Below are 11,438 nucleotides of genomic sequence, written 5' to 3' on the forward strand. Positions count from 1 at the left end.
CCAAAAATAATTAAGCCAATCCCAAATGAGGTCTATGAGAAATGAAGAACTCATACTTTTTACCTACCTAAATATTTGAGTCCTATTTTAAGGACAGTGGTGGCATTGGGTGTGTGTGTTTAGAATATGTTTAGTTCTAAACAGATTTTTCTCATCTTAACTTTATGGCATAGTGCTTCAACCAACTGCTTGTCTCTAAACTGTTTGCTTTATCTACTAAGGCTAAAGTTAGTTCAAGGGACACCCATACAATGGCTACTCATTACTGTATTTAGCCTTAAATTATATGACTAGTATTTAGTGTGAGTATTTAAAGTATAAGCCCAAAATAGAATGTTGAACATTTTCCTGGCAGATAACACAGCCCAGATTTGTTTAAAATCATGTTCAAAGAATAGTTGAAAAAGTAATTATGTTTCTTCCTCCATGAGCATAGATTATTACTTTTTAAAAGATATATCAAAATTTTGTATTGCCTTTTTGTAAATTTGTATGAGATGAAGGGTTGCAGTGATAGTCAGTTTTAGGATTTCAGAGTAAAGCCCTGCCAGCCACTACAGACAGCAATTCGTCTTTGAGAAACAGGCTTTGGCTTTTTCTGAGTTTTCATATAGACTAAATGCCTAACCATGGACCACTATGCAACCTGAATGCCCAACATGGACTGGGTGTGGTCTAACCCACCAAGCCATAAAGTTGGGTGTGCACAGCAGCACTCCATTGTCAAATAAAAGTGGCATTTATGATACTGGGCATGAGCAGGCCCTAAAGATACAAGAAAGTTAAATGAGGAAGAGGCCCAAATGACTGCAGTCCCTGTTCCTGCTGCATTTCTTTCTCTGTCCCAGCCTGCACGTATAGCTTCACGGGCAGTTCTCTGATTGGTTGACGGAGGAAAGAAAACTCGGGCCTGGTTCACAGAAGGTTCTGCACAATATACAGGCACCACCCCAAAGTGGACACCCACAGCACCCCAGCTCCCTTCTGGGACATTCCTGAAAGACAGGGGTAAAGGGGAAACCCTCCCAGTGAGCAGAATTACAGGCAGAGAACCTGGCTGCTCATTTCACTTAGAAGGAATAGTAGCCAGAGGTGAGTCTATCCAATTCATGGGTTGTGGCCAAGTTTGGCTGGACAGACTTGGAAGAAACATGATTGGAAATATGTGACAAGGAAGCTGGAGAAGTATATGGACATATCTCTTTGAATAGGAAAAGAATACAAAGGCATTTGTATCCCATGTGACCTCAGCAGAAGATTTTAATAATCAAGTGGGTAAAATGGCCCATTCTGTGCGTGCCAGGCAAGTTCTTTCCCTGGCCATCAGTCATCAGCCAATGAGCTCACAAATAAGGTGGCCATGGTGGCAGGGATAAAGGTTATGCAGGGGCCCAGCAACATGGACTTGTACAAAGGTTGACCTGCCATAGCCACTGCTGAGCACCCAATGTCACAGCAGAGACCAACACTGAGTCCCCTATGTGGCACCATTCCATGGAGTCATCAAGCAGAAATGTTCATTACATTTCTCCGCATACCTCACAAAAAAGGCAATTTGTTCTTACTGGCATAGACACTTATTCTGGATATGGATCTGACTGCCCTGTATTCAATGCTCCTGCCAAACTATCATCCATGGACTAAAATACCTTTTAACCCCCACCATGGTGACCCACACAGCATCCTTTCTGATCAAGGATGATGTGCAGTCCATGCCCATGGAATTCACTGGTCTTACCATCTTTCCCACCACCCTTAGGCACTTGGTTTGATAGAACAGTGGCCTTTTGAACTTCTGTGAGGTGTCAATACCCTGCAGGGCTAAAGCATCAAACTCCAAGGGCTATATATATTCTAAATGTGGTGTTGCTTCTACCACAGCCAGGAATCACAGGTCCAGGACCAAGGGGCAAAGATGAGAGTGGCACCAGTTTTACCCTAATCAGTGATCCACTAGCAAGAATTTTATTCTTTTTAATTCTCATCCAAGGGTATGTTCATTGACCTTAGAGAGGGAGAGAAAAATTTATGTGAGAGAAACATGGATCAGCTCACCCCTCAACCCCCCCACCCCCACCAGGCACCCCAACTAGGGATCAACAACCAGGCTAGAGAAAAAAAAAAAAATTTCCTTTTTATCCCTGAAACCTTATGTTCTGCTGATCTAGAGGTCTTAGTTCAAAGGGAGGAATGCTCGCACCAAGAGACACAGCAATAATCCTATTAAACCGGGAGTGGATACTGCCACCCAACCACTGTGGCTCCAACCTCTGAATCAACAAAGTAGGGAGTTACTATACTAACTGAAGTGACTGACTACCAAGGGGAAACTGCGCTGCTACTGCACAGTGGAGGTTAAGAGCATGTCTGGAATACATGTCTGTTAGAAAGTCTCTTAGTACTATCATGTCCTGTGATTAAAGTCAGTAAAAAACTACAATTAGTTGCTTTCTCAGCCATTTCTTTTTATTTCCAGTTTGTGTTCAATGCAAATCAATTCCATAACATGAGAAATTACTATGAATCAAAGCATAAATACACAAACACAATATACAATCCAAAATAGATGTACAGCATTCAGGTTTGAAACAAAAGGGAACGTTCATTCACACACACAGTAGCTTGAGATCTGCTGGGTATGGTGTTCCTGGGTACGTTTCTAAAGATGGGAAAAATGACTTTGGTTATCAATACTACTGTGGCCGTTTTAGATACTGGAACATCTAAGCATCAGTGTGTGACCATGCGAACAAAAAACTTTAGGGAATGTCTAGTTTTAAAAAGGTTCTGTGCATTGAGGCAGTTGTGAAAAGATTCACTTCCCAGAATCAAGCCCACATTAGGCTTTGGATCAGGTTCTAACTATCTAAAAATATTGACCAATAACAGAAAATGTTCCAAATGTGGCTATTCTGATTCATAGTTTAAAAAAAAAATAGTATGTACAGAAAGAGTACAAAAGTTTTTCTGAATTGACTGTCAGCTTCCAGTCTACACTTCCCAAGTACTTAATTTACAGTTTGGGCTTCTTCATATTATTTGCCTTTTCAATTTTAAGATTTGTCAAAACTGATGATTTTTTTTAATTGTAAAAAGTATTCAACATATGCAGAAATAAAAAGCATTTTGAAATTAGTTCAAGTCAGTGTATTTCTACTTTGGAATTAAGTTTAGCTAAATGAATCTGGAGCAAAATTTACTCATACTTGAATTTGGGGTAGATTCCAATCCATCACTGCCCTGGCACATATCAATTACTACACAAAGTCAAATGCTATGTCATATCCAAAGCTTCAAAGGAAAGAGTTCAGTTCCCAAGAGACCAGTGATAGCTTAACAAGGTAAAACTTTATCTAGGGTTACATCCGCATTAAATCAGTACTGTGAAACAATAATACATTGAGGATTTACAGGAACACCTGGAAATTCCTTCTAATGTACATATAAATAGAACCATAGCTTTTTGCATTACCTAACTATTTTATGGCCTTATAACTGTACTGAACCAAAGGAAAACTGACTCTGTTCCAAATTCCTTCCTTTATCTCTAGATAAGATAAAGTCTCTTCATTTTCAAGGTAGAATTTTATGTGTCCACATTTCTTAAGTCGCATTTAAGGAAATCTCTCTGGACTAATCTTGATGTGTCTCTCTTCATCTTGAACATGAAAGCCCAGCAGATTTAATATTGGCATTCATCATCTAGTCAAACCTTGAACATGCTCTTCAAACCAATCAAATCTGAGATCCTCAACATATTCTGTGTCAATAAAATTAGGTGTGGAATTAGATTCAATGAAGACCTGTTTTTTCCTTGTCACACTAGACGCCATTTGGATTGAGTTTAGAAGATGGAGAAGTATAGATGTTTCTTGGCCCGAGTCTTTTAACAGTAGAGATGTAGAAGAGAGAATGAGATCACAAAGAGACTGGCCGTTGACTGCAGAGTACCATCACTTGCCTTGGTGGTGGCATTCGTTGGATTTGGGTTAGTCGTGGTATTGCGGGAGGGGTTACTTGGTGTTACAGCTACTGTTTGATTTGAATAAATCTAAAACACATAAAAATATATATAAGTTACACTGATAAATTTCCACTTGTCAGAGTTACCTCCACATACATTTAATATGCAATTAAGATCAATTTCTTAGGTTGCTCTTTGCCCATTTTCCCCTTGCCACATGGTTTTAATTCTGAATTCTTGCTGAGTATCACACTAAGATAATTCTCTTCAGTTTCGAAGCAAACTACCTAGAGATACCAAATGACTGCAACAAGCAAAAATGCTCTTCACTTTGTTCTTAATTCTTTATAAAATAATATAGGAGTTTCTGTGACCATCCTGACTTACTGGCATTGCAAGAAGGTTTTCTTTATTTTCCCAGGAAGGGGGAGATATTAAAGTGCACAAAGAATTTGGAACCTAAAATAGTGTAGTTTGGAGACTTATGGTACTAGAATTGAGTCACCATTTATACTGGATTGGCTAGGTAACTTTCACATTTCCATTTCATACCACCTGGGTTTTAACTTAAATGGACATCGAGTATCTGCTCACTTGAAATCCTGAAATTATAACGCTTCTCAAGAATGGCCAATATTTGTTTTAAATTTAAAAATACAGTATAATGAGCTCTTTCCTTAAGACAAAATGATTTCACCCAAAACACCAATAAGTCAAAATGACTTCACAAAAGACACCAAGAGGATTGATTTAGTGTTCAGTTTTCACCAGGAGCAGCCTCCCTGCCTGGTCACTAAGCCCAGTGCTATGGCCAAGAACTAAGGTTCCCCCAGCATCCCAGCACCTGAGTGGCGTCATTCAACACAGATTTTTTGAGTCACAAAATGCACAGTCCAGTAGGGCACGTGATAATCTCTCCTTTGTCCCAGAACAAAGGCAGATGGGAGATTTCAGCTCTCACTGCAAGGGAGGGTTTACAAGGGCTTCTAATTACAGGCAAGTGGGAGGATGTGGTATCAAGCAGGTCTGGTCCACATGTACATTTGACTGCCTGTCAATCCAAAAATAAAACTGGTCTACATTAGCACCAGCTCCTTTTGTTGTAAAACCCATAAGGTCATTAGGCAAATATTGACCGAAGTTCTGTACAAATCCCATCCAAAATAAGACTAATAAAAAAACCCTCAGCAAGTCAAATACAATTATTGGGCACCTACTATGTGCAAGCTTCAGCTTGTCCTACCAGAAAATAGCGCTCCCACTAAAAGAAAAGCATTTATAATGTAGGAAATTCTTAAACAGGGTGCTGTTTGGGGGCAAGACCTGGCTTGGGATCCCTGAAGACAGCCTGTTTTTACTCATACAAAGTATTTTAGTGCAGCAGGTGATTTTTTAAAATAGAGCCCAGTGCATTAATAGTAGAATCTAAGGGTTCTCTGTACCGCCAACAACAACAAAAAATTCTAATATGTTAAGTTGACATTAAACAAAAAAATTCCCTACCAAAATAGATTCATTTGCTCATCTAGAACCTTCCTTTTAAAATTTTTTGGGGAAAAATCTGGTTGGAAAAGAAATGAGACGGGGTTGGGGGAAATCAGTAGGTTTCTTGCCGCCGCGCCCTTCCCCCACCAAGTAATGGTGAAAGCCTCCCAGTGCAGCCGACCCGTAAGACAACAATAGGGTACAGTTACCCGCCTGCAGAGGGAAAGCCACCGAGGAGCGCTCCACTCTCAGGCTGCGTTGCCAGGTGAGCCGGGAGGCTGGCTGTTTGGGGACCGAGGACCCGGAGCACCCAACTTTTCGGAAAAGCTCAGGAGACTCTCCTCAGAAAGCCCCAACAGAAGGCGATGAAGAGCACCCCCTGCCCTCCAAGCCCGAGCTGCTGGAGAGAAATGCCCTTCGTGCCATCCAGCTCCCACCCCGGAACCTCCTGATAGGGTCTCCCAGGTTCTGACCCTGGCCCGCCTCGAGGCCGAGGCCACCGCGCACCGACCCCTCCAGGACAGCGTAGTTCCTAGTAAATGCGCAGGATCGAGGTCAGATCTCGGGTAGTAGATTTGGGGGAGGGGGTTCCGGAGGTGGGGGAGGGTGCTCCGGAGGGGGGGGGGCGGGTACAAAGCCAGGCACGGACTTGGAACAGAAATCCGCCGCCCGCCCTGAGATAGCCAATCTATTCTAACACCGGACTCCGAGGTGACAAGAGATGGACATGGTAAGGTCGCACCCAGGAGAGCGCAGGGTCAGGAAAGGGTCCCCGCCCAGGCTTCAGCCCCAAACCACGAGGGGCTGGAGTGGGTTAACAGGGCCAGATGATCGGAGCTTCCTCTGAATCCCCAAACCAGCTGAATGGAGAATGGTAGAGAGCGGCGCCACCCCCCCTCTCCCCCCCGCCCAAAGAGGATCGTCCCCTCTCTTTGTGTGGTGCGCTGGGGGCGCAAACATTCCTAGATGAAAGCGGGGAGCTCAGGATATCCAGGAACGACCGCCCCAAAGAGTCTGAGGTCTCTGGGTGCTCCAGAGGCGGGGAGCGCATTCTCTTGCCTGCTAGTGCCTCGGACCCCTGAGTGGAAGCGGTTGTGTAAAGCGCCAGGCAGCCTAGGAAGGGGCTGCGTGGACCCTGGGGTGGGGCAGGGTGCTCCCAGCCCACGAGCAGACCAGCATTGTTCCCAGGGCCGCGGGAGAGGTGGGGAAAGCACACAAGTTGACTGGAAAGTGGGCTCCACATTGTCCTCCCCCAGTTTAGATTATGTTAGATTCTATCTCTGAGTCCCAGTTGGCGGCCCGAGGTAGAAGCATAGGCCAATCTATGGGAGCGTCTCCAATCCCTCGGGCGCAGCCCCCCGAGTCCGGAGGAGCACCAGGGCCTCACCTGCGTGGGTAGGAGCAGCGCCAGAAGCAGCAGCCCCAGTCCGAGCCTTGCCACCATGGCTCTGCCCATGTCCGCTCCGTCGGTGCGCCGCGAGTCTCGCAGGTAGCCTGGTACGTTGAGAACCGCTGGTTCCAGGAGGGGCACAGGCAAAGTGGGGCGCACAGCCCGCCAGCAGGACCTTATATACTAGGACTGCTACAATAGCCGTGACGTGGCACCTCCCGCCCACCCACCGTCGCTCCCTCCGCCGCCACCGCCCCCTCGCCACCCACCCCCCCCCCACAGCGCGCGCCCAGCGGCCTCTCCGCCTGCCCCGCCCCGCCCCGCCCCACCAGGCTCCCCAGCACCCCAGCCCTCTGTAGCCGCCCTGGCCGTCGCGCGCCTGGGGACCCGCGGCAGGGCGGTCACGGCAGGTGGGCGGCTCAGCGCCGCCTGCTCCCGGCTGGGTGCTTTTTTGTTTCCCCGAGTGTGCGGCGTGCAGGCTGCACAGGCGCCTGGCAACTCCCACACTGGACCCTGGGCGAACTCGCTAACCACGCACGCCACTCTCGGGGCCGGGCCCAAGTTTCCTTTGTTTCCCAGACCAGCCATCTTATGCCCAAAAGAAAAGTCTAAGCCTCCCGCGCGGCGGACAGCCTCCAGTCCCGTCCGGGACCGCGGCGCAGGCGGCTGAGCCGGGGGCGGAAGCTCGCTGGGTTTTGCTTGTCTCCGATCCTCGCCGCAGAGGAAGGGGAACTGTGCGGGCTTTGTGGGTACCCTGAGCCTGGCAACACAAACGAGGTGCCGCCACACGCGTGACCTCCCTGAGCTGATCCTCAGGGTCCGCATGCAGCGCCTAAGCTCAGAGCAATTTGTGTGCTCAGCAGCGCACGGATAGCGCCCTCCCCTTCTCGCACCCGCTCCTTTGTTTTTTGAGCTCCTCACTTTCGCCAGGCTGTGCGGGTGCAAAGGGACATCCTGAGTCCGCATCTCAAGCAACTGGGTATTGGTCCCCGGCACTCCTCCCTGAGGCCACTTGCGGCTGAGGCGAAGAGGCGACAATCACCTCCGAGGGGTGGCCCCAGTCCCCACGACAGCTTTGCTCTGAGGTGCCACCGGGGAGCAGGAACCTCTTTGGCGGTCTCACTAGACTTCGCTGCCCCTCTGGAATTCCTGTGGACACACTCCTTTCTCTGTTGCGATGCACTTGTCATTCGTTTAAAGAGCAAAAGCGTGAGAGATAAGGCATTTACTTTTCCATAGCTGCCATTAGGCAATTTAATGAATTAGTCATCTTTCTGCAGGTTTTAGTGGAATATCTTTTCCAGCCATTAAACTGTGAAACTTTCGAGCATACATCAAAAGTAGAAATAATTTTACTGGTAGAATATTTTTGGTTTAATTTTCAATTGCCGGACATAATCCTTTTACTTGAGTTTGCCCTAGTGTTTTGCAGTCTTTCAAAGCAAACAATAGAGACCAAACAATGTAAATTTGTTTAAATTTCACTTTTGTAGAAGAACTGCCTTGTTATTTTAAAAAAAAGAAAAAAGTTTTATGGAAGCAGAGTAGCAATGGAATTCCCAGAGCTGGTCTGTGACTGAATGGGCCTGTGCCCCTAATGGTCAGCCACTTTAACTCAGTAACTTTCCACGTTTAGTATGTGCTGGGGAAAACAGGAATTTCTGTCATGCATGGTGCATGTGATCCATCCCATTGTATAGAAATAACCTGTTGTGTTCAACTTCTCTATTCCTCTTCCTGGGCATGCAGGACTGTGGCTCAGGAGTGCCTAGTTCCAAGGCAGAGCCCGTGGTAGGTTCTTCAGAAGCTGTTTATAGGATCCATTTATGTTGTCCTACATCTTTTTGTTCTATTCCTCCTCCTTCCTCCTCCTTATTATTTTAAGGAAATGGACTAATGGAATGGTAAAGAATACAGACTCTAGAGCCAGACTGTCTGGGTCCAAATCCTGGCTGTGTACTTATACTTGAGGCAAAAAGACTCCATTTCTTCTGTAAAGTGGAGATAACAGGACCATTATAAATTGGTTATTACGGGTTATTGACTATAAAGTGTTAAAACAGCACCTGTCTCATAGTCGGAGCTCTCAGGTGATGTTTGCTCCTGTGACTGAAGGTCCCAGGAACCAGACCTTCTTTGAAGCTGTATGATTCATGAAAGAAATATTAAGCACAAAAGAGTACTCCAAATTGGTAAGGCCCTTGGGATCTATGCTTTGTGAGCCACTTCTTCACCACCATGTAGTGAAAATGCATAATTCACGAAGCAAGGTCCTTCACTTCTGTCTCACAGTTCCCGGGGCACCTAAAAGGGCTGTTACCCAGGGTTTGGCAATTCTCTACCCTGGAGACTTAGACTGGTAGTCAAATCCACCCTGTTCTATTTCTTATATTGCTAGAAACTCAAGAAACCTATCTTGACCGGTGTGACTCAGTTGGTTAGGCATTGTCCCCCAAAGTGAAGGGTCACTAGTTCAATACCCGGTCAAAGCACTTGCCTGGGTTGTGGGTGGTCCCAGGTTGGGGCATGCGAGAGGCAATCAATCGATGTTTCTCTCCCTTTCTTTCTTCCTTCCTTCCCTTATCTCTAAGAATAACAAATAAATTAAATCTAAAAAAAAAAAAAAAGTGGCCCTGGGTAGTTAGCTCAGTTGGTTGGAACAACATCCCAATGAACCAGGGTTGCAGGGCACATGTGAGAGTCAACCAGTGAATACATAAGTAAATAGAACAACAAATTGATCTCTCTCTCTCTCTCTCTCTCTCTCTCTCTCTCTCTCTCTCTCTCTCAAATCATTAATGGAAAGGAAAGGAAAGGAAGAAAATCACTTTAAAAAAGAAAAGAAACCTACCTAAACCTTTCCCTTGGAGTTCTTTTTGTTTACAGTTCCTCCTTTCTGTTCATTCTCTTCTGTTGGTTTTCCACAGTTAATTGTCTGCTTTCCCCTTAGCCAGTAATATCTTGTGCTACTACAATAGATTAAACAGTGAATCTCACCAGTATTCCTAGAATTTTTCTTAAGACACATGGCTAGTTCCCATTTTTAAAGAGAAATTATTTCATGAAATAATCTTGAAACCGATTGAGTCCCTAAAGTGATATATGTATGTAAAGTGAGAGGTTCAGAAAGCACCCACCCCTAAGATGTGCCACTTTGGCATGTGGGTTGTTTTGAGCTGAAGGCAATTGAGAACCTATGGGCTCATGAGAACCTTGTACCTGTTCCTTAAAGAATTTAAATTAGGGGCACTGCCTATAATAAGAGTTATACCAGAAATAATTTTTATGACCTATCTGTAGGGCAGAGCAAACACCTAATTACTGGACAGCTAAATGACCTTTCTCTCCTCTGAAGTCCCAAGGCATCTTATCTCCTCCTTAGCTCAGAATGCATATGACCTAACTTTTTAATGCTAGTTCTTTTATGAGTAAAATAAGGGAGCAGTCCCTACAATTTTTAAGTGCAGAACTGTGAGGATGATAAAGAACCAGACTGACACACCTTGTAGCGGACTCTGGAGTCAGACCTGGACTTGAAGCCTGCTCCGCCACGTCTAACAGTCTGACTTTGGGCAAGTTTCTCAACCTTGATTACCTCATCAGGAAAATGGGTGAAGGGTGAAGGGAACCTACCCTGAATCTACCTTTTGGGATAATGATTCTAAGCTGATTATTAAGAAACCAGACTCAGAAGGAAACTTTGACACAACGCACCCCCACCCCTTTCCTGTCCAAGAGATTCAGACCAAAAAACAAACAAACAAACAAAAACTTTCTTTAGAAAGATTTTAAGGTATTCACCTTAGCCTAATTGGAATTAAGTACGGTAAATAGGAGGGCTTCAGCAGGGTCTTGTTAGCTAGATACCCCTACTCCTGTTGTTTCTGAGTTGCCTAGCAAGATGTTACTTGCATGGCCCTGGCTGGTATGGCTCAGTGGATTGGGTGTCATCCCACAAACCAAAAGGCCATCAGTTCAATTCCCAATGAGGGCACAAGCCTGGAGTCCAGGGCCAGGGCCCCAACTGGGGACGTGTGAGAGGCAACCAATCAATGTTTCTCTCTTTTTCCCTTCCTTCCACTCTAAATAAATAAATAAAATCTCTAAAAAAAAAAAAAGTTGCCTGTGTGGATGTTCTGCTCTTCCTCAATTACCTGTAAATCTCCCATTCTCACTTCTGAAATCTAATATTCATCCCCACCCCCACTTTTCTCCTTTTTACTCAATGTGGCCTCACTGTCTTTGGGATCTGCATGCCTATGTAAATTCCCCATGCACACGTATTAAGGTTTTAAATTTTATCCTGTTAATCTCTCTCTGTTAATTTGATTATTAGCTCAGCAGAAGACTTTATAAGGCGGAAGGAAAAATACAAATTTTTTAGCCCCCAGTTGGACTAGTAATACCTACCCCACAGGAGTATGATCCTAACTGAGATAATGTATATATTTAGCATTGTCTGGGACACAGGAAGGACTCACTAGGCTGCCACTCCTGTTGGTATAAGATGAGTTCATTCTAGTTCATTCTAGTGTGACTTTTAAAATCTTTCCTTTGTATAACACTAGTTCTTTTCTTCAAGCATCTCTGCATGTGGCA

At 45.0% G+C, this 11,438-nt stretch overlaps 1 protein-coding gene across 1 annotated transcript; it reads right to left on the bottom strand.

The window, feature by feature from the left end:
• Positions 1 to 2,444: 2,444 nt before the first annotated feature.
• Positions 2,445 to 7,010, bottom strand: CD24 (CD24 molecule). The gene is made up of 2 exons (XM_090280572.1): positions 6,837 to 7,010; positions 2,445 to 4,051 (listed from the first exon to the last, which is right to left on the bottom strand). The coding sequence occupies exons 1-2, from the start codon at positions 6,903 to 6,905 to the stop codon at positions 3,887 to 3,889; spliced, it is 234 nt and encodes a 77-aa protein (XP_090136698.1). The 5' UTR covers positions 6,906 to 7,010; the 3' UTR covers positions 2,445 to 3,886.
• Positions 7,011 to 11,438: the final 4,428 nt, after the last annotated feature.

Source organism: Furipterus horrens, unplaced genomic scaffold, assembly GCF_987537825.1.
Source record: "Furipterus horrens unplaced genomic scaffold, mFurHor1.1.pri manual_scaffold_6, whole genome shotgun sequence".
In the NCBI taxonomy this organism is placed as follows: domain Eukaryota; kingdom Metazoa; phylum Chordata; class Mammalia; order Chiroptera; family Furipteridae; genus Furipterus; species Furipterus horrens.

Excerpts from the sequence above, each read along its gene's own strand:
- CD24 (XM_090280572.1), bottom strand. The coding sequence starts at position 6,905 with ATGGGCAGAGCCATGGTGGCAAGGCTCGGACTGGGGCTGCTGCTTCTG. Across the intron at positions 4,052-6,836 it reads CGCTGCTCCTACCCACGCAG|ATTTATTCAAATCAAACAGT; the intron begins GTGAGGCCCTGG and ends TATGTGTTTTAG.